Here is a 25,820-nt window from a genome sequence, read left to right as displayed (position 1 = left end):
ACCTCTCCAGAGTGGTTGTCATTCAGCTTGTGGCTGAGCAGCAGCTGCTTGTAGTCGATCCCGGCCTGTTTATTCAGAGTACCGTTCCCTGCAGACAAGAAGGAGAGAGGTGAAGTGTGGCCCAGACATCCCCGAAGGAGCCATCGACAGGACAGAATACAAAAGGGCAGAGATGATGCAGCGCGGTCCCGGTGCAGACAATCCACGGACCAAAGACACATGGAGGAGGGCCACCAATATAAACCAGGCTGCTGAGCAGGACTGGGTAGGGGGCATAAGACTGTGTGGATGGAGCAGCAGGGTACACCGGGGGGCTGAGGTTACGGCAAGAGGAAGCACAGAGGCCAGAAAGGGAAAGATCCTCACTTGGTCGAGTTCTGGTTGTTCCTTTCCAGAATGTGTCTTTGTAGGGAATTCTACTCATACTCTGCCCCATCTTCTCTGCTCGATCTGTGGGGGCAAGTGTACAAATTATCAAAATACACAACCAACCTAGACAGTGCACCTACACCACTCCAAACATACAGCCATCAACACTCGAGCACAGTGCCTACACCACTCCAAACATACAGCTATCAGCACCTGGACACTATGCCCACACCACAGCAAATGTACAGCCATCACCAACCGAATATTGTGCCTACACCGCTCCAGATGTACAGCCATCACCACCCGAGCACAGTATGTACACCACTCCAAATAGACAGCCACCTGGACACCATGCCTATACCGCTCCGAATGTACAGCCATCGCCACCCGGGCACCGTGCCGACATCGAACCAACTGTACAGTCACCCGGACACTTTGCCTACACGGCTCCAAATACACAACCATCGTCAACCAAGCAACGTGCCTACACCACTCCAAATATATAGCTATTGGCACCTGGACACCGTGCCTACACCGCTCTAAAACGTACAGCCATTGCCACCAGAGCACCACTCCAAGTACATAACCATTGCCCCCTGAGCACCTTGCTTACACCACTCCAGATGTACAGCCATCGCCACCCGAGCACGGAGCCTACACCACTTCAAATATACAGCTATCGGCACCCGAGCAGAGTGCCTACACGGCTCCATATACACAACTATCGCCAACCGAGCACTGTGCCTAGACAGCTCCAAACATATAATTGTCACCCGAGCAACATGCCTACGCCTCTCCAAATACACAACCTTCGCCACCCAAGCACAGTGCCTACATCGCCCCAAATATACAGCCATCAGTATCTGGACACGGTGCTTACACAGCTCCAAACGTACAGCCATCGACACCGAAGCACACTGCCTACACCACTCCAAATGTACAGCCATCACCATCCAAGCACCGTGCCTACACCGCTCCAAATGAACAGCCATCGTCACCCAAACACAGTTATCCAACACATGCATCACTCACCCCGCAGCAGCTCACGGAGATGCGGTTTTCCCTTGTCCAGTGGAGTCTCCCCATACTTGTTACAGATGTAAATGAGTGCAGAATTATTCACCAGGTCCTGGAAACAAATCAGAAAGATGTGGGGAGGGGAGGTCACTGACAGTGACCTCAGACTTGGAGGATGAGGTGAAGTTATTGGTCGCTGACCGACATTTCACAATGAGGTCAGTGGAGTCGGGGCCTAGAGTTTACCTCTGCCACGTCGTCTTGGCCCCAGAAGCAGGCGTAGTGCAGGGGGGCATTTCCGTGCTCATTCACTGCATTGGCATCAGCCTTATACTGGATGAGCTGCAGCGAGAAAAGACATCCGTCACATGGGATCAGCGCTATATCACATATCCCCTAATGCCCATTCACCCCCCCCCCCAACCATTCATCCCCCAGTATCACCACCATCCCACCCTTTCACCCCCTAGTATTACCGATCCCACACCCAAGCATCCCCCAAGTATAACCCCCCAGCCCATTCACCCCCCAGTACCACCGCTCCCACAACCATGCATCCCCACCAGTATCACCGCTCATTCACAGCCATTACCTTCTGCACTATGTCGCGGTGCCCGTGGCTGGCCGCCAGGTGCAGCGGAGTGTCGTCTCCCCGGTTCATGACATTGATTCGGGCACCTCTCATTATCAGCATATCCACAATGTTACTCCGGCCTTCGCGACAAGCCCAGTGCAGGGGGCTGAAGCCATGATCATCACTGGACGGACACGGACACTGAGTGAATGCAAACCCCACACACAGGAAAGGCGAAATAGCAAGATGTGTCCACTTACCCCTGGTTCAGGTCATTCTCAGTGTTGTCCAGCCACAGACGCACAGCCACCGCGTTCCCTTCTCGACACTGTGTGAATATGTCGTCCATGATGAGGGCAGTCACGTGTCCTGCTCCTGTAAGGAACAGCAGCAGCCATGAGAGGCTCGGACTGTGTAGTCGGTATCATCCCCACAAACATCACTTTCCTGTACAGCGATCTGCCCAAACCAGAAATAAGAGCAGCAGATCAACACCCCAGAAGCAGACAGACCTACAGCCGGATGTGCGAGGTTGCCCGAGCCCAGGAGCTAGCACTGTAAATCACAGACAGATCTGCGCTCCTGCAGACGATTGCAAGGAAGGATGCTCCCTTACATCAGAGATCACATCTAACCTCCACCCAAAACCAGCAGCTAGCAGTGTAATAGTCAGCAGCAAACCCCGAAACGGACAAGGGTAAGCTGAGCAGATACCGGGACAAATCAGAGCCATCTACAGCCATTGTCTCCTCATTTGTGGTCCTCCTCAGAGTCCAGTTCAGGCGTCATCAGCTCGGAGTCATCACAAGTTCTGGGGTCGCCTGAGCTCAGAGTCATCACAAGTTCTGGGCTCATCAGAGCTCAGAGTCATCACAAGTTCTGGGCTCATCAGAGCTCGGAGTCATCACAAGTTCTGGGCTCATCAGAGCTCGGAGTCATCACAAGTTCTGGGCTCATCAGAGCTCGGAGTCATCACAAGTTCTGGGGTTTGTCGCTTTTCAGGATTTACCACAGGTTCTCACTGGGATGAGATCTGAGGTGGGCTCCTGGCCGTGGACCCAAAATGTCAAAATTTTGTTCCCCAAGCCACTTACATTGGATATAAAAAGTCTACACACCCTTGTTAATATGCCAGGTTTTTGTCATGAAATTCTACCAGTAAGAATAATTTCAGAACCTTTCCAGTTTCATGTCACTGTGAAGATCTGAGGTTGTGGGTTGTAATGGCAGACACGGAACCGTATAGGGAACGTGCCTCTGACTGCGGAGCCCCATAGGGTTAAAGCTAGAAGTAAACTCTGTGCAGTGCCCAATTCCCCCCTCCCACTACTCCCCAGGTGATGCCATAATTGGGACGCCCAACTGACCAACGGGAAGAGAAGGGGAGTCTGGCCACACCCTCAGGGGTTAAATTCAGGTGCCCGTGGTCAGAGCCTTCCTCCTTCTCCCTGGCTGACCTGGCTACAAGCCATATGTGGAACAAACGGAAGGTTGCTACGCTGGAGCCTTGCCCTCCAACAGTACGACTTTACTGTGAAACACAAAAAGGACAGCGAGCATGGCAATGCAGATAGGTTGTCCCGCCGGGGCGAACCTGCCGAGGTGCGCATGGAGGAGCACCGAGAGGTTCTGCCTCCGTAGCGCGGTCCAAAAGGGAGGGGTGTCACGATAATATGTCATGTTTTGAGTATATACCAAAAAGGTCCATGGCTTTTCCTTTCCGACCCCCCCTCTTTAGTCTGCCTAGCAAGTTCTTCTCTTTTAGCCTGCAGGCAACTCCCTCCCCCTGCTATATAGTGTAATGTGAGACCAGCTGCCAGGAATTTATATTGCTTTGTGCTGTGAAACCCAGTGTCCCAAAACCCCTCATTCCCCCCTCCCGCCTAATACCAGCCAAAACTGGTACAGAAACTGCATGGGACTCTATTGTTCTTTTAGGCTATGTGCACACGTTGCAGATTTGACTGTGGAATATTCTGTGCAGATTCTTCATTTCTTGGCAGAAAACGCAGGTCAGAATCTGCTCCTTTTTTTGGTATGTACACACATTGCAGATTTTTGTGCAGATTTCTTCCTTTTTTTACCCCTGCAGATTTCTATTATGGAATGGGTGCAGAAACGCAGCAGATCTGCACAAAGAATTGACATGGTCCTTTTTTGAATCTGCTGCGTTTTCTGTGCAGATTTTTCCACACCATCAGCACAGCATTTTCTTTTTGCCATTGATTTACATTGTACTGTAAATCACTTGCAGATCTGCAGCGTTTCTGCGCGGAAAAAAAAGCTGCAGTTCTGCAGGAAATCTGCAACGTGTGCACATACCCTTAAAGTTATGTATATTGGCATCGATCAGGGCTAGAGATAAGGATTATACATTCCAGATGACCACCGAGATATCTATAGCTCACTGAAATCGTTAGAAGCTAAACCCAACGAGTGCACGGAGCGGGTTTCTCAGTAAGCGGGTCAGTATCTATGCAGTGTTTATACTTAAAAAGAACCGCCCTGATGTGAATGTCCTGATCATGGTGTCGTTTGTATACAAGGTTCATACAGCGAGTTAGGTATAGAAATGGTTTGCTCAACCAAGGAGCTGGTACAGCGTATTGTAGCACGCTAATAGGTGATCGCATGGGACAGCAGTGCGAGTATATTATCTTTTGTTTGGACTGATAGAAATGGTTTGGCCTAACTCTAAGAAAGGGGAGGATTCAGCCTCTGAGTGAGGTTACCACAGGGGGAGTGCCTTGGTTTTGGGCTGGGAGATAACCGAGTAGGACATTAGTCTTCACGTGTCTTTTGTCCGGGGTCTAGCTGCTATACAGATGTGCGATGCATCCCCTGAGCACATGGTCAGCTGTGAGATGAAATGAACGACATGTGTTTTTTCAACTTTAATCCCATTTTATTTGTAATTGTACTGTACATTCGATACTTTTCTTTACAATATCTTGTTATACTTCTGTAAACACTGCCTACCTTTTTTTTCTGCGGAGTCCTCTCCAGAACTGTGCAAGTTTTTAGTGAAAGGAAGGATTTCTCAAACCCGATCACTAATGCTCTATTATCCCACCGCTCTGCCACCAATATGTCATGGTTCACGGGGAGTTTACCTTTATCATCCCCGCCGCTCACACCAATTTGTCATGAACCGGGGTTGTTTGGTTGCCCCTGGTTCCTTTCTGAAGGGGATTTATCTATATCCCACTTCCGGTTTGGAACTTGCAGCTCTCTGGCGCCCCCTTACCCTCAGGACAGACAGGGTACTGCACCTAGGATAATTAGTCGCCAGAAAGGCTGCCTTACTTTGTACTGGATAATGGGCACACTGCAGTGAGGGCGATATAACTACTACCACTCAGGCGGGAACAATAATTATCAATGCCGCCAGTCACTACAAAGCCTCCCATATGCACAGGACAAATTCCGCTGCCACCAGCTTCGATTTCTTAATTAATAACGGGTCCGGAGCCAACCCAAATTAGTAGCGCAATTCACTTCAGAGGACGTGAGAGTACATTATAGAGCAAGGAAAGACAAAGTAAGTAATTTTATATATTTTACTCCAAAAAAGGTAGGCAGTGTTTACAGAAGTATAAAAAGAAAACAAGTATCCTATGTACAGTACAATTACAAATAAAATGGGATTAATGTTGAACTACCCCTCCCGAACTCTCCTTAGGCCCCGTGGCTTCCTCCCAATCTCCTTTGTCCTCCTCGACCCCTGGTCCATAGTCAGCCCCCTCCACCTTGGGCTGCACTTCCCCCGTCGATGCTGCGGTGCAGGAGGGCAGATGCTCCTTGTGGTTCTTCTGCCCCCCCAGATGTGCCCCTCCCACTTCTGCCCCGAGTGGCTGGACTGGCCGATCCCGGCGTGCAGAGCTCCATCTGCCTCCACATCAGCGGTGCTTTCCTCCTCCCGCCCCAGGGCTCAGCCCAGCACGCGCAGGGCCCAGGCCCCAGCTGTCACCGCCCACTTCCCGGCGCGCCATAACATGGCCCAGCCTACCTCCACACATGACTTCTGCTGCGGCTGCGTTGTCCTCATCGCGTTCGTGCACTCCCGGGGTGCAGGTCTGGACGCGCTGGGCCCAGGGCATCGCAGACCCCACCCACTTCCGGCGAGTCACCGCGAGGCTCCGCGCACATCCCCGCATCATTTCCTGTGCCTGTCCAGCTCCGTTCCACATGCAGGCAGTGCGGTTTTGCCTGCAGGGGGGACGGGGGACAGGGCACAGTTCGCTGTATACAGCTGTGGAGCGCGCTCATCGGTGCTACCTGACCGATGAGTGCGCTCTGCAGCTTCAGTCATCATGTTAGAATGTGAATGCACCAAGCACCACTAACTTTATTAGCCCTGTCTCAGTCCACACTGTCCCTTCTGCAGGCGCATACACGCTGCCTGCATGGGGGCATGCTGAGACAGGACTTAGATCCCACAATGCTGCTGCTGAGCTCATTGATCGGTTCTATACGACCGATCTGCTCGCTCTGCAGGAGCTACAAGTCATTAATAGCACGCACCTATCATTAATGTACCACTAACACCGACAACGCCTGCCCAAACAGAAACAAATAAAAGTACTTCAACCCCTTCCCTCCCATACATGGCCTATAATAGTGATTATGGCAGCATAGCGCCACCTCCCATATTACACAGCACACCACTGCCGGCTATGGCCCTTATCACTAGAAGTCCCAGAAACTTCGAGCTCCATTGGCTCCAAAGGTAGAAATGTTAAATGACCCCTCTCTGGGACTTCTAGTGTTAAAACACTTAATGAAACCCTATCGCCCACGATACAGAAAACGGGAATGCAATAAAATTCCCCCTGCTAACAAGGACAGCGTTACCAGTGATGGCCAATAACCCCCCCTTATTACTGACTTACAGGTCCCCAACACTCCCTCATCATAGCCGCAGCGGACGCAGGCATAGGCACCGCAGGTCCTCCCAATCCTCCTTTGACTATTCCTACCCTCACTCCCGTGGTCCCTCTAAAGAGGTGCCTTCCAGCACCACCACAGACACAGCTCACATAGGTGCCACCACAGATTTTGGTCCTCTGGAGGGCGTTCCACATTCACATCTGGGTGGTCCGACGCATCCAGGGTCCCGTTAAACAGCCGCAGGCACACGACCAGCACCAGCGGTCACGTGCTCCATCAAGGGCTCACAGCCGGGGAGACCCATCTACATCTCCCAGGGCCTCCAGCCAAATCAGCCACCAGGCCATAGCCCAAGAGGGAGCCGGAGTTACGCCATCAATTGGTTTCACTCCGGCTCGAGCGCACGGCACTTGCCCACAGCCACGTGCTCCAACTCCGGCTAACACCCAAGGAGACGCTTCTCCATCTCCTTGGGCTTCTGGCCAATGCTATAACCATACCATCACCCTAGCTGGAGTCAGAGTTCCTCCATCATCGGATGTCACTCCTGCTCAAGCGCACGGCACTTGCTTGCAGCCAAGTGCTCCAACTCTGGCTAACACCCAAGGAGACCCTTCTCAATCTCCCTGGGCCTCTGGCCAATGCTATAACCATACCATCACCCTAGTGGTAATCGGAGTTCCTCCATCATCGGATATCACTTCTCCTGCGACAATGGTGAGCGTTGCAAAATCAATAATGCGCCAATGCAGAATGAGACAGTTACTTGAACATTTACTTTGAATCAATGCCGAAAGAGGCAGTTACTACAACAATGATGAATCGATGATTAATCAATGCCAAACGAGGCTTTTACTATAAAGGAGAATGAGCTACACAGGAGCCGCAGGTCCTCCATCAACTGGAGCCACTCAGCCAAAATCACATAACGGTGAGTGTTTTCATTGTAGCGAACTCAATACGGGTCCCTGAGGTGGACTCAGCGGATAGTGGAACACGGGTTCCTGAGATAGACTCAGCGGACGGTGGTATATGGGTCCCTGAGGTGGACTCATGGGACAATGGAATATGGGTTCCCGAAGCGGACTCAACGGACAGTGGAATACGGGTCACTGGGTAGAGCTCAGAGGACAGGAAAATGAGCTTGACATATTTCTATCCAGAATATAGCAAAACTCCGGCTTTACATACTTTTTTTCATCCCCTGCACCAAAAATATCCAGTAACCTAAAATCTGCATGCAAATTCTCCAAAATAGTACATCAACAGATCTAACAATAGGTTGAACTAGGTAGAATGTTTAAAAAGGGGCTATCATTGCCGTTAAAAAATTATTAAGAATCTCGCCATTAGGCATAATTCCTAAAAAAGAACCCGTAAAATATCGGTTAACCCCATAAGTCGAATCGGTTAACGGCACAACCCCCCCAGATGAAGCTTCCGTGACGTTTGCGTCTTTCAGGAAGGCGGAAGAATTGGCATACAAAGCTGGGCTCGGTACCCCGCTGGCAAAATCTGAAAGTCGGCATTCCGCCTATTACCTGTTTACCCCCAATGCTTCCACCTGTTAGGTTGCAAGGTGGACCAGCACTATTATTTTGATATCTGCCTGCCGAGTTCCATTACATGTCACTACTGTGAACTATTCAGTACTTGCCTGAACAGGGTAGTCAGTTATGAAACATGCAGACAAAAAAAAAAAAAAAAAAAAAAAAAAAAAAAAAAAAAAAAACCTAAACCCTGCTCCTTCCTCCTCAAAAAAAAATTTTAAAATTTTTTATCTCGGCACTTCAGCGTGCCGCTATCACCCGAAAAGACAGTCGGCCCATGTAACATACTGCCTCTCTTAGGCATCGAAATAGACATCAATTTCGCTACCATCGTAAAAAAATAATACAGAAAACACTGCTAATGGTGAAAAGCTTCGGTGAAGTTAAAAATTACCCTCCAACAGATACAATCCTTACTGGGATTGCTGACATTTGCCGTGCAATGCCGGTTGGCAGAGCCTTATCTCGCTGACAATGAAGGGCATCACCCAGACGGGCCATATAATTGGGATCACTTGCTCCTTGAAAGCAGACTCTTTCACGCTTCTGCCTTTTCAGATCCGTTGCAATGCGTCGTTTTGGGAAAAAAAACGGATCCTGCAAATGTGCCCGCAGGATCCGTTTTTTTCCCATACACTTGTATTAGGCTACTTTCACACTAGCGTTAACTGCATTACGTTTCAAAACGTCTTTTTTCAGAAAAAACGCATCCAGCAAAACTTTTTGCTGGATGCGTTTTTTTCCCATAGACTTGTATTGGCGACGTATGGCGACGGATTGGCATACGTCGTGTACGTTTTACGACGGATGCGTCGAAATTTGGCGACACGTCGTCTCAAAAAAACGTAGATTGTAACGTTTTTTGTCTCCGCCTAAAAAACGTGTCGCGACGCATCCTGCGGCATACGTCGTTGGCTGCAATGGAAGCCTATGAGCGACGGATGCGTCGGGACACGTCGTACGACGCAATGCAGCGCTGCAATACGTTTTTTTTACACTGAGCATGCTCAGAAGAAGTATTTTGTTGCCAATTGGTCAGACACCCCCAAATCTATATAAACCTGGCCTGGGCCTTGAACCCCACATATGCCAGCAAGACACAGAGAAGCAAAGAAGCCTGCCAGCAAGAGCCAGCCTGCCACAAGACCCCAGCCAAGCACAAGACCCCAGCCAGCCTGTCACAAGACTGCAGCCAGCCTGCCACAAGACTCCAGCCATCCTGCCACAAGACTCCAGCCATCCTGCCACAAGACTCCAGACATCCTGCTACAAGACTCCAGCCACCATAGCCAGTGTGAGTATTGCAATTTTAGTGTGCATCTGTGTGCCTGTGCATTTCTGTGTGTATGAGGTACTACTGACTACAGCAAGAGCTTAAAACCTGAAGAGAACCTGAGGCCTGCCATCGTCCTGCACCAGCCAGTGCCATGCTAGAGTCCAGATCCACCATGATGCCAGCCACTGTGAAGACCTGCTGCTTCAGCCAAAGGATTGTCAGCCTTTTGTATGTGTGTGTGTGTATGCGTCTTCTGATTGGTTTCACCTTTCTGCCTTTGTTGTACATATGTGTATTTGCATAAAGCTATGTGCGTGCATGTGTATGTGTGCATTTTTGGACGGCTGTGTGCTTTTGTACCATGTGCCTGCACCATATTATGCCTTTGCCAATTTTATGCCTGTTCATGTGGGAGGGTATGTGTCCATGTGCAGGATTGCATCAGGATGTGGTCAGGATTTTCCATCAGTATTTGTACGCCAAAACCAGGAGTGGGTGATAAAAGCAAAAGTGTGCCTGTTTTCCTATTATACTTTCCCTAATTGTTACACTCCTGGTTTTGGCTTACAAATACTGATGGGAAATCCTGCCCAAATTCTGATGCGATCCTGAATGTGGACACATACCATGCATGTTTTTTGGGTACGTCTTGTTGATGGCATGTGCATTTGTCCATGCTGTATAATTGGTTATTTGCCTTTTTCTGATGTATTGACTGTATAGTGGTCTGTGCAGCATGTGGTTTAAATGTGTTTTTTTTTTTTTTTTTTTTAAATCTGATGTGTTTTTTAAAAAAGTCTAGCGGTGTGCAGCTTGTGGTTTGAATGTGTGAGTGTGGGGTTTTTCTATTTAATAAAAGTGTTGAATTTTTTTTTATTACAGTTATAACCATTTGCAGTTGAAGTACTTGTATTTAAAATAAAGAGCATGTCAGCTCCTTGTGATTTTTAAAAAAAAAAGTGCAAAAAAAAAATTATAATAAAATGTTTATTAAAAAAATGTCCGTAGTATTATTTCATAAAGGTAAATTTAAAACTGGTGTATGTACCAATGGTTACACATGCAATACAGGGTTGGTTGAGGGCTCATTTTTTTTAATAAAGGTTAACCTGTAAAGTATTTTTTTTTTTTTTTGGGGGGGGGAGAGGTTATTTATTTTAAATAAAATGTGTCAAATATATTTTTTCATGGTGTTAACATTAAAAAATTTTGTTTTTTGGGACATGGAAATGAATGGTATAACGTGCAACTTTTTGGGGGGGTTTTGGTGTTCACCTGTATGAACATTTCTGACATCATTTTAGTAGGGTGTTTATCATTGAACATTACCTAGTTCAGGGGGTGGTCTAACTATAGATCCATTATACATATAACAGATAAACCAGGACACAGCCACTGCCCACCAGGACACAGCCGCTGCCCACCAGGACCACAGCTAAAGAGCTAGAAGTAAGTTTTGAAGACCCCAATCTGCTACTTCAATGTGTCGAGCAGATTGCAAGTGTGTCTTTAACTTACAGAACCACCAGGACACAGCCGCTGCCCACCAGGACACAGCCGCTGCCCACCAGGACACAGCCGCTGCCCACCAGGACCACAGCTAAAGAGCTAGAAGTAAGTTTTGAAGACCCCAATCTGCTACTTCAATGTGTCGAGCAGATTGCAAGTGTGTCTTTAACTTACAGAACCACCAGGACACAGCCGCTGCCCACCAGGACACAGCCGCTGCCCACCAGGACACAGCCACTGCCCACCAGGACACAGCCGCTGCCCACCAGGACCACAGCTAAAGAGCTAGAAGTAAGTTTTGAAGACCCCAATCTGCTACTTCAATGTGTCGAGCAGATTGCAAGTGTGTCTTTAACTTACAGAACCACCAGGACACAGCCGCTGCCCACCAGGACACAGCCGCTGCCCACCAGGACACAGCCACTGCCCACCAGGACCACAAAACGATGTCCTCTTCTGACAGCCCTCCTCCACAGCAACAGCGTGTATCGGTAAGTTAACACAAAATTTTTTTTTTTTTTTAAATTTCTTTAAATTAAATTTTTATGGATAACTACATGCATACATTATGTTTCAACAGGAAGCTGAATCAGATGAGGAGCTGTCAGAAGGGGGCGAGACGGGTGGAGAGATGCAAGTGGAGGAGGAACCAAGTGTAAGTAGTGGGGAAACAGTTGCTTCGCACATCACACTGCACCATACACAAAACAGATTACTAAACACCTGCCTACCTTAACTGAGAATTTGTTTCCTTCATTTCAGGCTGCTGCTGCTGCTCCTGCTGCTGCCGCTGAAGGCTCTCCCAGACAGTCCCAGAGTCGGCGGACTCGTCGCCACGGTCGGCCATCAGTGAGTTTTTTTTGGGGGGGGGAGGGGGATTCTATTGGTACTTTAGTATTTCAGTGTACTAATTTGTTTGTTTTCCTTTTTTTTTTTTTTTTTTGACACAGGCTTCACAGCGTGCTCCCGCAGAAGAGGAGGATGATGATGATGACATTGACATCGATTGTCTCATCGAGGAGGTTCGCGAGCGGGAGCCGCTGTGGAACATGGCTGACCGCAGGCATGCTGATACCGGTGTCACCCGTCGGCTCTGGGACGAAGTGTGTCGCAACCTGTTTCCAAGGCGGGAGAGCCTTCATCCTCAGCAGCAGAGCAAACTAGGTAAGTATTCACTTTCCAGTGATGTTTTGAGCTGACTGTAATGTATTGCATTTACCAATTTTTGGTTTTTTCTTTTGATTCTTGTCTTCACAGTTGGAAAGATTAGGAAGCGGTGGCGGTCACTGAGGGATCGCTTTAAGAGGGAATTCAATGATGAGATGCAGGCCCCGAGTGGCTCTGCAGGAAGGAAGAGGAGCAGATATAAATATGGCCAGGCCCTCTCCTTCCTGAGGCGAACAATGCTAAGCAGAGTGTAAGTATTCTACAGCCCACTAATAACCATGTTAACCTGTCTACTTAGTTTGCTTTCAGTCAGGGCTTTTTCATTCCAATGTATTAATTTCATTTGTTTTTTCTTTCACAGCACCTTCTCCAGCCACCGGGCGCCTGCATCTTCCTCTGCGCCCTCTGGAGCGATCCCTCCTGAGTCCGCCACTGAGGGCCACGTCGGTAGGCCCCACACCTCTGTCCCCTCCTCTGACCCCTCTGTCCTCTCCTCTGACCCCTCTGTCCCCTCCACTTCATCCGCCCCAAGCAGTGGAGCATTATTGCAGGCTTCATTGCTCGCATCTGATGCTGAACAGTTAGCGTTCCCTTTACCCCACCCCTCTGATCCTGCCACCTCGACACCACCATTAGGTTCGTGGCGGCAGCGCCAGAGGGGTCAGGAAAGGAGCTATGCTCCTGAGTTCTTACACCTGAATGCATCCTTCCAAGGCTCTTTCAAAATTTTGGGAGAGCAAGTGACTGCTGGTTTCAACATGGTGCAATCACGCATCAGTGAAACAAGCCAGGAAACCAGCAGTCGCTTGGATAGGCTGCATTCAGCTGTAAGTCCCGATCCGGCCAACCTTTTTTTCCAATCCATGCTCATGAGCATGGAGAAGCTTTCTTTTGAGCAACAGATGCGGGTAATGAATACCTGCCATAATGCTGCACTGCAGGCCATTAATGAATCGACCCACACACCTCACCACACCTCCACTCCAATTCCACACCATACCCCCCATTACCAAACCCAGCCCCAATACCCACACCAGCAGCATTACCAAACCCAGCTCCAATCCCCACACCAGCACCATTACCAAACCCCACGCCACTCCCACTACCCTACCCAGTCACAATACCCGACCCAGTCCCCACAACAATCCCGGCCCCTAGACCAAATTACTTCCCCAATGTTTTCCTTACTGAACTTTTCTCTTCCACCTACCCCAACACCACCCCCCTCTGGTCAGCCTCTTGGTTTAACCCCCACTTCCACTGCACCCCAAACAAGTAGGGTTTCCCCACCTATCGACGTGGTCCAACCTTCCGGCACATCCTCCTCTCATATCTCCACCCAACACTTTGAAAATTTGTAAAGTGTGTAAATAAGATTCTAAAAAATGTTCTAATTTTTCTATAAAAATGTTGGAAAATATATATATATTTTTTTTGCAAAACAAAAAAAAAAAAAAAAAAAAAAAAAGAGTTAAAATAAAATTCGGATTACAATTCTACTCTTTGTGTGTGTGTGGATTTATTAAGGTAATATAATAAAAAAAGGTTTAATAAAAACAAACACCAGACATGTAAAGGGTATAACATAATGGTTTTACTAGCAAGAAAACCACGCTTTTGGGCCTTTTTTTTTGGGGGGGGGGGGCAGAAACACTTTTTTTACATAACCAAAACACATGGGAAACAGGTTACACATGGGAAACAGGTTACACAATCATGTCTTGCCACGGGATCCGCCCGACAGGTGAGACAAAATAATCGGCAAACTGGTCCCTCATCCTTGTAACTGAACTTGTAGAGCGAACTGAGCTGCTGCGGTAGTCCCACAAGGTGGTCTCCAACTCTTCATCATCCAAAGAAACGGGCTCCTTTGACAGGACAAAGTTGTGGAGCACCACACAGGCTTTAACTACCTCGTCTATAGTTGTTGTTTTCAGCTTGATAGCCGTCAGCAGAACTCGCCACTTCGCCGTCAATATGCCAAAGGAACACTCCACTACTCTTCGTGCTCTAGTAAGCCGGTAATTAAAGACCCGCTTGGTATGGTTTAAGTTCCGGCTACTGTACGGTTTCAGTAGGTGCAGCGACAGTTGAAAGGCTTCATCACCTACAAAGACATATTCCAGGGCTGGGTCATTTGTTCCTGGCAGTGGTCTGGCTGGCGGGAAATCGTAGCTCTCTCCATAAAGGCAACGACCCATCGGAGAGTTTTTAAACACTTGCGAATCATTGGACCGTCCATACGCTCCAATGTCCACGGCAAGGAACCTGCAGTTGGCGTCTGCAATAGCCATAAGGACGATGGAGAAATACTTCTTATAATTATAATACTCCGATCCTGTTCCTGCCGGTTTCGCAATCCTTATGTGTTTCCCGTCAACTGCACCCACACAATTAGGGAAATTGCAAATTTGCTGAAACTCTTCAGCACTTCGCAACCAGATTTCCGTGGATGGTTGGGGGATATACTCTGGTTGCAAAGTGGTCCAAACAGCCCGACATGTGTCCTTCACTATTCCAGAGATAGTTGAAATGCCCAGCCTGAACTGATAATGGAGCGAAGTCATAGATTCACCCGTAGCTAGGAAACTTTATAAAAAAAAAAAAAAAAAAAATGTTAAAAATTGTTTGTCTGTGCAATTTTTTATAATATGGCACTGTTAATTTTTTTTAAAATGACAGGAGACCCAATAAAACCAGCATGAATCCGGTGTAAAAAAACAGTGGAATGTCCGCCAAGAAAACCCAAATTACATGCTGCAGAAAATAGTGCGCAATATGTCAGCGCAGTATTGTCTGCAGCATGTAATATAACATTCAAAATGACCAATGACAGGAAAAAAGCAGTTGCATGTCATCAAACCCAAAAAACCCCAAAAAAAAAAAACTGCAGAAAATGCAACGCAATATTTCAGCACAGTATTTTCTGCAGTCTGTTATCTAACATTCAATATGAGCAATGACATTTAAATAAAGCAGTTGAATGTCCGCCAAGAAAACACAAACTACATGCTGCAGAAAATAGTGCGCAATATGTCAGCGCAGTATTGTCTGCAGCATGTAATATAACATTCAAAATGACCAATGACAGGAAAAAAGCAGTTGCATGTCATCAAACCCAAAAAAAACAAAAAAAAAAAAAACTGCAGAAAATGCAACGCAATATTTCAGCACAGTATTTTCTGCAGTCTGTTAACATTCAATATCAGCAATGACATTTAAATAAAGCAGTTGAATGTCCGCCAAGAAAACCAAAACTACATGCTGCAGAAAATAGTGCGCAATATGCCAGCGCAGTATTTTCTGCAGCATGTAATATAACATTCAATATCAGCAATGAAATAAAAAAAAGAGGCTTACCGCAGGGTCACCATCAGCCGCTCCGCCGGTGTGATGGCAAGCCTCATCCTTGTATCCTGTCTTCGGATGACATCCTCCAGTTTTGCAAGCAAAAAATCAAAATGTTCAATCCTCATCCGCACGTAGTTGTGGAATTTGTGTGGATTGTGCCGCAACTCCAGGTACAGAGTGGACTGGACACCCCGGGTCATCCGTAGTTGATTAATCGGATGAATCCACATTCGTCTTCGTCTCCGTTGCTGCAGAAGCATCCTACGCCTTTCCGCTGCCGCCTCCTTCTCCCGCACTATGATATCCAGGCGATTCGTCTCAAAGATAACGTCGGTAACCAAACTAGCAATCCTCCCAAGAACACCTTCCATCGCTGCCACAAAACTAAAACCCACAAAGATGGGCTGTAAATACAGTACTATATAGTTTTTCAAATTTTCCAGTAGCCAATCAAATTTTGGGAGCCTCCCCTTTTAAAAACGGATCCGTCGGAAAAACGGATACAACGGATGGTAAAACGGATACAACGTATGCAACGCATCCAGTATTTTCGACGGAAACGTTTAGCGGATTTGCGACGGATCCGTCGAAATGCTGGATGCGTGGCATACGTTTGTCACCGTTTTTCAATTTTGACGCATCCGTTTTTTCGGCAAAAAAACGGATTTGCGACGTAATGCAGTAAACGCTAGTGTGAAACTAGCCTTAGCGACGGATGGCCACACGTCGCATCCGTCGTGCGACGGATCCGTCGTGTTTTGGTGGACCGTCAAAAAAAAAAAAAACGTTCAATGTAACGTTTTTTTGTCTGCATTGGGAAAATGTGTCGCGACGGATCCTGCGGCATACGTAGTTGACTAGAATGGAAGCCTATGGGCGCAGGATCCATCGTTACACGTCGTATGATGGAATCAAGCGCTGGAATCCGGTTTTTTTTTTTTTACACAGAGCATGCTCAGGATCAGGAATTTGTAGCCATTCTTGCATCCATTTTTCACTATTTTTGACGCATCTGTCGATTCGTCGCGCTGACGCATTGTGACGGATTAAAAAAAAAACTTAAGTGTGAAAGAGGCCTTAGGCTACTTTCACACATCCGTCTTTTGTCCTCCATCGCAATCCGTCGTTATGGGCAAAAAAACGGATCTTGCAAATGTGCTTGCAGGATGCTCCATACAGACACTTGCCCCATTTGCGGTGATAAAAAAAAAAAAAAAAATCACATACTCATCTCTCCGTCGCTCAGGCCCCCGGCACTTTCAATATTCACCGGACTTCGTTCCGGCGCCGCTCCATCATCATCGTCTTCTGCACTGACGTTTAGGCAGAGGGCGTGCAATAACCATGTCATCGCGCCCTCTGACCTGAGCGTCACTGCAGAAGACGCTGAAGACGGAGCGGCGCCGGAACGAGGAAGTGAATATCGCGCAGCGCTCCCCTCCCCGTTATACCCACCTGCTCCTGGCGCGGTGCAGTCCCTGCTTCCCCGGCACCGCAGCTTCTTCCTGTATTGAGCGGTCACCGTTACCGCTCATTACAGTAATGAATATGCGGCTCCACCCCTATGGGAGGTGGAGCCACATATTCATTACTGTAATGAGCGGTACCATGTGACCGCTCAGTGCAGGAAGAAGCTGCGGCACCAGGGAAGCAGGGACTGCGCTGGGAGCAGGTGAGTATTATTAGACTCCCCTCCCCTGCCGACCCCTGGGTATGACTCGAGTATAAGCAGAGGGGGACTTTCAACCCAAAAAAATCGGCTGAAAATCTCGGCTTATACTTGAGTATATACGGTAATAAAAAACAATATAACCGATGCTCTGTGCTTGAAAAAGTCTACATGCAGTAGCGCGGTGGGCTCCATTCTACGTCCATTTGTCCTATAGTCTTTAGTAAGTGGCTATCACATTCACCATAATCTGTAAAAATCCACTGAGGATGAAAAATCTGATGAAGATTTTCTGGGTTTAAAAAAAAAAACAAAAAAAAAACCCACACACCTCACCAAAACACTATTGTCATGTTAATGTAATAAATGTCATCATGTGAGATTAGTTCTGGAAAGTACCATGCCAGACACACACTGCACCTTTGACCCCCCCTTTTCTCCCCCCCCCTCCTCTGCATTCGCTCATACCACAAGCAAAGCCCTATGGCAGAGACACTGTGCAACTTGATACTAATGTGTGAGCAGGGTGTGGCTTTTAAACTGCAGGCGACCAATCCTGTAAAGCCACTCACCCTCCCTCTCCCCTGCTATATATAGTGTAATGGGAGAGGAAGGTGCAGCAGCCTCTCCCTCCTTCCAGGAATGCCTATGTCTGGGGACTCTAAAAACTTAAATTCTGAGAAAAGAGTGCATACCATTACTCAACCCACTTAGTGATGTCACGGCGAGAGGGCATATATCCTACACCTGCTGAGTTTTGTTTTAGTCTTGGTCCAGGAAGCGAGCTAACAGCTTGGCAAAGCGGTGCTAATGCACCTGGATGTATCTCCTGAGCACACGGCCGCCATGATGATATGAAAATGATCTGAACGACCTTTAAGTGTTCTCTATTCAATGTTAATCCTATTTTTTTGCAATATGCAATGTACACGATTTTGTCTTCTTTGTAATATCTTTTCTACTTTGTAAACACTGCCTAACTTTTTATGAAGTAAAATATATAATTTACTAGCGGTCTCTTCCTGCTCTATGAACGAACTGTCGCTTCTGCTGAAGTGAATTACGCTACCGATTTGGGTTGGCTCCGGACCCGTTAACCTTTGGTAGAATCGGAGCTGGTGGCAGTATACCTTGTTCTGTGCAATTGGAAATCTATGTAGCGACGGTGGCATTGATAATTATATTATTGTTCCCACCTGTGTGGGAGTAGTTATATCGCCCTCGCTGCAGCGTACCCAATAGCCAGTACATAGCAGGCAACCTTTCTGGCGACTAATTACCCTAGGTGCAGTACCTAATCTGACCAGAAGGCAAAGGGGGCACCACAGAGCTGCAAGTTCCAAACCGGAACTGGGAAGTGGGATATAGATAAATCCCCTTCAGAAGAAACCAGGGTCAATCAAACAACCCTGGTTCGTGACAAATTGGTGCGAGTAGTGGGGACGATAAAGATATCCTCCCGGGATCCCTGACATATTGTTGGGATCCGTGACATAGTGTTGGCAGCACTGTGGGAACCTTGACAACTATATCGTGGGAATATAGGCTAATAGCGTAGTTACTTACCGATAACGGTATTTCTCAGAGCCCATCACAGCACTACCAGAGAGGGAATCCGCCCTTCAGGGACAGGAAACCTACAGGATAAAAAGGGCGGTACCTCTCTACAGAGCATCAGAGGTCCTCCAGGTTAGTGACAACAAGAATATACATATTTTTAGCAAAATACTTATGAAGATTACACCGTGTCTAAATCAAAACACACATTTCGTTTAATAAGGTGCTCACCGCACACGTGATAAGGGGGGGAATAAGCAGGTGCTGTCATGGGCTCTGAGAAATACCGTTATCGGTAAGTAACTACACTATTCTCAGTCGCCCATGACAGCACTACCAGAGAGAATTGCAGAGATTATTGCTTTAGGGAGGGACAACAGCCTGCAAGACCCTTCTTCCGAAGGTTAAGTCCGACGAAGAGGCCAGGTCTAAGCGATAGTGCCTAAAGAAGGTTGAAGGTGTTGACCAGGTGGCCGCTTTACAAATTTTATCTATTGGTACCTCCGACCTTTCGGCCCAGGAGGTCGCCATAGCCCTTGTAGAGTGTGCCTTGAGCCCTTCAGGCACTGCGTTTTCCGTGGACGAGTATGCCAGGGCTATCGCATCAGTAACCCAACGAGCTATAGTGCTTTTGGAGGCTTTGAGTCCTTTCCTAGGTCCCTGAAAACAGACAAAAAGAGACCCTTCCTTCCTACACTGTCGGGAGGATTCTAGGTAATGTACTAGACACCTTCTCACATCTAATGTGTGGAATTTTTCCTCTTTTTGATTTTTCGGGTTTGGACAGAAGGAAGGAAGGATTATTTCCTGGGATCTATGGAAATTGGAAGCAACTTTGGGTAGATAAGCAGGGTCTGTTCTCAAAACTACCCTATCCTCCATGATTTGTGTGAAGGGAGGGTTCGCAGATACAGCCTGGAGGTCACTAATTCTATGGGCAGATGTTAGGGCTGTAAGAAGGGCCGTTTTGAGAGATAAGATTTTAAGTGGTATCGAATCTATGGGTTCAAACGGGGGTTCTGTCAGAGCTGAAAGTACTAAATTTAAGTCCCAAGATGGAGGACTTTTGATTTTTATCGGCCTAGAACGTACAGCGGCTTTAATGAATCTTGTTACCCATGGGTTAGGGGCAATACTATCATTGTATAACGCCCCTAAGGCCGCTACTTGCACCTTTAAGGTGCTCACCGATAGGCCCATATCCAAGCCTTTCTGTAGGAACTCTAATATTTTGACTACTGGAACCCCATCTTGTAGTTTTACCCCGGAGGTGGACAGAAACTTTTTCCAGGTTTTACCATAGATTTTAGTTGTTATTGTCTTCCTACTTTTTAATAGTGTGGACACTAAATTATCTGAGAAGCCCCTTGCCCTTAGCAGTGACCTCTCAAGTTCCACGCTGTCAAGTGTAGATTTGCCGACTGAGGGTGGAGTACCGGTCCCTGTGATAAGAGGTCCGGAAGATCCGGAAGGACCCAGGGATCGGTGACCGATAGAATTCTCAGCCAGGAAAACCAGGCCCTTTTGGGCCAGAACGGGGCTATTAGGATGATTCTCGCCCTGTCCTGTCTTATCTTCCGTAGAACTGCCGGAATAAGTATATGAGGGGGAAAGGCATATGCCAGACCGTGAGTCCAGGGAATCGAGAATGCATCCAGTGCATGGGGGTTTCCCCTGTGGTTTAGAGAGCAAAATTCCTTTACTTTTCTGTTCTCTATACTGGCAAATAGGTCTATTACTGGGACCCCCCAGACTTTGGTGATCTGATCGAAGACTCTTTGGTTCAGAGCCCATTCCCCCTGTTTTAGCTGGGTACGACTTAGGAAGTCTGCTTTTTTTGTTCACTACGCCCCTTATATGTAACGCCGAGAGGGATAGGAAGTGATGTTCGGCTAAGGCAAAGATTTGGGAAGTAGTTTTCATCAGGGCTTGGGATCTGGTCCCGCCCTGGTGGTTCAGGTAGGCTACTACTACCTGATTGTCCGAAAAAACCCGGACATGATGACCCCGTAGTTTGGGAAGAAAAATTGACAGGGCATGGCTCACTGCGCAAAGTTCCTTTTGATTTGAGGATACCTGGTATTCTTGATCTGTCCATACCCCCTGAGTAACACTGTTTCCCAGGTGAGCTCCCCACCCCATGGGACTGGCGTCCGTGGTAACTACTCGATGTGCATCTATCACCCACGGAACCCCCTTTGATAGATTGTTGGGATCTAGCCACCAGTCTAGGGAACGAATAGTGTCTGAACTTAGAGTCATGCGACCTTGTAGGTGTCCCCTCAGTGTAACCTGATTTTTCAGGACATCCCACTGGAGGTCTCTCGTGTGGATTTGAGCCCACTGTACTGGCGGGTGACAAGTAGAAAGGGACCCCAGCAGTGACATCGCTCCTCTCAAGGTCATATGAGGGTTTGAGCGAGCTCCGGACACAATACTTAATATTTTTTGTTTCTTCTGGTCTGGAAGGCGACATTCCTGTAAAACCGAGTCCAGAGTTAGGCCCAGAAACTCTTGCACCAGTTGGTTCCAGTTTTGACTTTTGGAGATTTAGGAGCCAACCTAATTCCGTTAGAGTTTTTATTACTCTGCTGCATTGTTGTTGGCAGTGTTGGGCTGAGTTGCTGACAATTAGGAAGTCGTCTAGATATGGTATTATAATAACGTCTTTTTCCCTTATGTGGGCCATCATTTCTGCTACCACCTTGGTAAAAACACGGGGCGCTACTGAAATGCCAAACAGGAGGGCCTTGTACTGGTATTCTTTCACTACTCCCTCCATGACTACTGCTAGTCTGAGGTATTTCTGTGAGTTTTTGTGGATGGTGACGTGATAGTACGCGTCGCTGAGATCCAACACTACCATGAAACAATTTGGAAACAGGTTTTTTATTGTTGATATTATCGATTCCATTTTGAAGGTTTGATTCTTTACATAACTGTTTAATTTCCGTAGATTTATTATTGTGCGGAAGGAACCGTCCGGCTTTGGAATCAGAAAAAGTGGGGAAAAGAATCCTTTCCCCCTTTCCAGTAAGGGAACTTCTCGGATCACATCTTTGGCTATGAGTTTTGAGATCTCTAGTTCCAAGGCCTGTTGTTGCCGCCATGAGGGTTTCAATGGAGTGACCACATAGTGTTGGGGAGGAAGGGTGGTAAAGTTTATCTGAAGTCCCATCTTTATCAGGTTTAAAATCCAAGTACTGGATGAGATTTTTTCCCAGGCCGGAAGGTATTGAGACAGTCTCCCTCCCACCCTGGGGCAGGTGTCACTTAGGTTTTTTTTTTTATTTCTTGGGGAATTGCCAAAGAGGAAGCCCCTATCCCTATTTCTCCCATCCTCCCACCTGTTCTGTTCTCTAGGGGGCGTCTGCGGAAAAACTTCCTGTTCCGAAAGGGCCGCCTAACGTATGGCGTGGTCAGGTTAGGGAATCCCTTCTTCTTATCCCCTGCTTTTTGTAGAATGTCATCTAGGGTTTCTCCAAACAGAAATTTTCCCTCACATGGGATTGAACAGAGTTTTTGTTTTGTCTGTAGGTCGCCTGGCCAATTTTTCAGCCACAGCGTTCTACGAGCTGCATTAGACAGGGCTGCCGATTTTGAAGTTAGTTTTATAGAGTCCGCCGAAGAGTCAGCCAAGAAGGCTGCCGCCCCCCTAATCATGGGAATTGATTCAATGATTTTTTGTCTGGATACCCCATCTCTTAACTGTTTCTCTAAATTGTCTATCCAAATCATTAGAGATCTAGAAGTACAAGCGGCTGCTATTGTGGGCCTTAAACATCCCCCCGCTGACTCCCAGGCCCCTTTTAGGAAGGTGTCGGCTCTTTTATCAAGGGGATCTTTCAGCGTTCCCATGTCCTCAAAGGGCAGTGCAAACTTCTTTGACGCTTTAGCTACTGCCACGTCAAGTTTAGGGGCTTTGTCCCATGGTGTAGAATCATCTTCCGCAAAAGGATATTTCCTTTTAAGGGAGGGTACGGATGAATTTTTTCTTTCTGGTTTCTCCCACTCCTTTTTAATTAAGGCCTGTACGTTTTCGTTAAGTGGAAAAACTCTACGTTTTTTCTGGCCCAGACCGCCAAACATAATGTCCTGTACCGTTTTGTCAGGACGTGGGTCTAGGACACCCATTGTAGATCTTACGGTCTTTACAAGGGCATCTACTTCGTCTAAGGGGAAGCAGTGACGGCCTCCACTCTCAGAGTCTGAGGAGGAAGAGGAACCTTTCCTGTCTGATATATCCTCATCAGAACTAGAAGGATCGGAGTGAGAAAGGGGGACAGGTGTTCTCTCCTTAACCCCCTCCCCTTTAAGGGATTTGAACGCCGTTTCTACCTCTGATCTTATTACTGATCGTAATTCAGAGGCAAAACTAGGGGTTTCTTCACAAAGGACTTGTCCTATACAGGAACCGCATAATTTTTTATCCCAGTTCTGTAACAGGGGTTCTCCACATAAGGGACAGTCTCTATGTTTAGTTTTCTCCGTTTTTTTTCTTGCCTAAAAAATAAACGGAAAAGGGGACCCTAATTATTTGGTGAACTTTCACGAAGATCACTCACCCATCTTGCGCAGCTACAGGTACCAGTTCTGGAGGAGGCACGGGATCTTGTATAAGACCCGAAGTAGAAGGTGTCAGCTGGCTGGACATATTGGAGGCTTTACTCTGCGGCGTGGAATGGCTCCTGGAGCGGGTACTTCGGGTGCCTGCAGAGGTCCTTCCGCCTGACTTGCGCTGGTGGTGTCGCTGTTGTTGCTGCGGCGGTGGCTGTAAGGGCTGCGCCGGCTGGAGCTGCTGATCGCTGTCCGCCATATTGGGACTGCATGCAGCAAAGGGCGCTCTCACAGCTGTTTTTTAAATAGAGCGCCGATCACCCCTCCTCCAGGCTGCGTTGCAGGGAAGCGCTGGTCCCCAGTGCGCACGCGCGCTCCCCGGGACCCGGAAGTAGACAGCGTCTATATCCGGTGCGGCGGCCATCTTGGTGCTCTCACACCAAGCCGCCGCTCCGGACCAGGCCTCCTGCAAAGGCACGCCGGGTCCCTGAAGCCCCTACCCCAATCCGGGGAGGCAGCCGCGCTCCCCTCCGCACGCTCTGCAGCCCCATCGGACCCAGAAGCGGCGGCGGCGGACACCGTACCAGCGGTGACAGGGGCCTCCCCGCCGTCATACCTCCACTGGTCGGCTCCGGATCACAGGTACCGATCCTGAGGGTTCCCCTGTCAGGGACAGGAAACAAAACTGAGGCAGGAGAGAGGTACCGCCCTTTTATCCTGTAGGTTTCCTGTCCCTGAAGGGCGGATTCCCTCTCTCTGGTAGTGCTGTCATGGGCGACTGAGAAACAGTGGTTTACCCCCACATATGGGGTATCAGCCTACTCAGCATAAATTGCACAATAAATTTTGGGGTCCAATTTCTCCTGTTACCCTTGAGAAAATAAAAAAATTGCAGGCTAAAAAAATCATTTTTGAGGAAAAAAAAAAGGATTTTTTATTTTCACGGCTCTACTTTATAAGTTTCTGTGAAGCACTTTCTACTGTTCAGGCACATCAGGGGCTCTCCAAACGCGACATGGTGTCCGATCTCAATTCCAGCCAATTCTACATTGAAAAAGTAAAATGGCGCTCCTTCTCTTCCAAGCTCTGCGGTGCGCCCAAAAAGTGGTTTACCCCCACATATGGGGTATCAACATACTCAGGACAAATTGCACAACAACTTTTGTGGTCTAATTTCTCCTGTTACCCTTGTGAAAATAAGAATTTGTGGGCGAAAAGATCATTTTTGTGTTAATAAATGCGATTTTTTATTTTCACCGCTCTACTTTATAAACTTCTGTGAAGCACTTGGGGGCTCAAAGTGCTCACCACACATCCAGATAAGTTCCTTAAGGGGTCTAGTTTCCAAAATGGTGTCACTTATGGAGCGTTTCCACTGTTTAGGCACATCAGGGGCTCTCCAAACGCGACATGGCGTCCGATCTCAATTCCAGCCAATTCTACATTGAAAAAGTCAAACGGCGCTCCTTCCCTTCCAAGCTCTGCGGTGCGCCCAAACAGTGGTTTACCTCCACATATGGGGTATCGGCGTACTCAGGAGAAATTGCACAACATTTATGGTTAAATTTCTGTTTTTACACTTGTGAAAATAAAAAAAAAATGGTTCTGAAGTAAAATGTTTGCAAAAAAAAGTTAAATGTTCATTTTTTTTTAACACATTCCAAAAATTCCTGTGAAACACCTGAAGGGTTAATAAACTTCTTGAATGTGGTTCTGAGCACCTTGAGGGGTGCAGTTTTTAGAATGGTGTCACACTTGGGTATTTTCTATCATATAGACCCCTCAAAATGACTTCAAATGAGATGTGGTCCCTAAAAAAAAATGGTGTTGTAAAAATGAGAAATTGCTGGTCAACTTTTAACCCTTATAACTCCCTAACAAAAAAAAATGTTGGTTCCAAAATTGTGCTGATGTAAAGTAGACATGTGGGAAATGTTACTTATTAAGTATTTTGTGTGACATATCTCTGAAGTTAGAAAATTGCAAAATTTTAAATTTTTTTGCCATATTTTCTTTTTTTTCATAAATAATCGCAAGTAATATCGAAGAAATGTTACCACTAACATGAAGTACAATATGTCACGAGAAAAACAATGTCAGAATCACCGGGATCCGTTGAAGCGTTCCAGAGTTACAACCTCATAAAGTGACAGTGGTCAGAATAGTAAAAATTGGCCCGGTCACTAAAGGGCCACTGTCACCCCCTCCAGCCGTTCTAAACTAAAAGAGCCACCTTGGGCAGCAGTAATGCTGCAGTCTAACAAGGTGGCTCTTCTAGTTTTAGGTTCAAGCATACCCCAAATAAAGCGTTTTTATACTTAGCCACAATACCGG

General features: G+C 47.3%; 3 protein-coding genes across 4 annotated transcripts in view; 2 read left to right on the top strand and 1 right to left on the bottom strand.

The window, feature by feature from the left end:
• ILK (integrin linked kinase) overlaps window positions 1-25,820 on the bottom strand; it is a 35,812-nt gene that overhangs the window by 5,745 nt on the left and 4,247 nt on the right. For both annotated transcript variants that reach the window (XM_077299002.1, XM_077299003.1), the window contains exons 2-7: window positions 2,221-2,335; window positions 1,979-2,144; window positions 1,633-1,728; window positions 1,402-1,498; window positions 367-450; window positions 3-88 (exon numbers count right to left, since the gene is read on the bottom strand). In XM_077299002.1, the coding sequence (XP_077155117.1) occupies window positions 3-88; window positions 367-450; window positions 1,402-1,498; window positions 1,633-1,728; window positions 1,979-2,144; window positions 2,221-2,335 (644 nt within the window). The remainder of the gene's footprint in view (window positions 1-2; window positions 89-366; window positions 451-1,401; window positions 1,499-1,632; window positions 1,729-1,978; window positions 2,145-2,220; window positions 2,336-25,820) is intronic.
• On the top strand, window positions 11,104-12,384 carry LOC143817593 (uncharacterized). The gene is made up of 4 exons (XM_077299084.1): window positions 11,104-11,676; window positions 11,766-11,840; window positions 11,948-12,034; window positions 12,136-12,384. Exons 1-4 carry the CDS (start codon window positions 11,509-11,511, stop codon window positions 12,382-12,384), a joined length of 579 nt encoding a protein of 192 aa, XP_077155199.1. The 5' UTR covers window positions 11,104-11,508.
• LOC143817518 (uncharacterized) lies at window positions 12,346-13,713 on the top strand. Its single transcript, XM_077298996.1, has 2 exons — window positions 12,346-12,602; window positions 12,714-13,713. The coding sequence occupies exons 1-2, from the start codon at window positions 12,508-12,510 to the stop codon at window positions 13,711-13,713; spliced, it is 1,095 nt and encodes a 364-aa protein (XP_077155111.1). The 5' UTR covers window positions 12,346-12,507.

The sequence above is a fragment of the Ranitomeya variabilis genome, chromosome 3, assembly GCF_051348905.1.
Source record: "Ranitomeya variabilis isolate aRanVar5 chromosome 3, aRanVar5.hap1, whole genome shotgun sequence".
Taxonomy (NCBI): domain Eukaryota; kingdom Metazoa; phylum Chordata; class Amphibia; order Anura; family Dendrobatidae; genus Ranitomeya; species Ranitomeya variabilis.
This window is presented reverse-complemented; position numbering and strand designations above follow the sequence as displayed.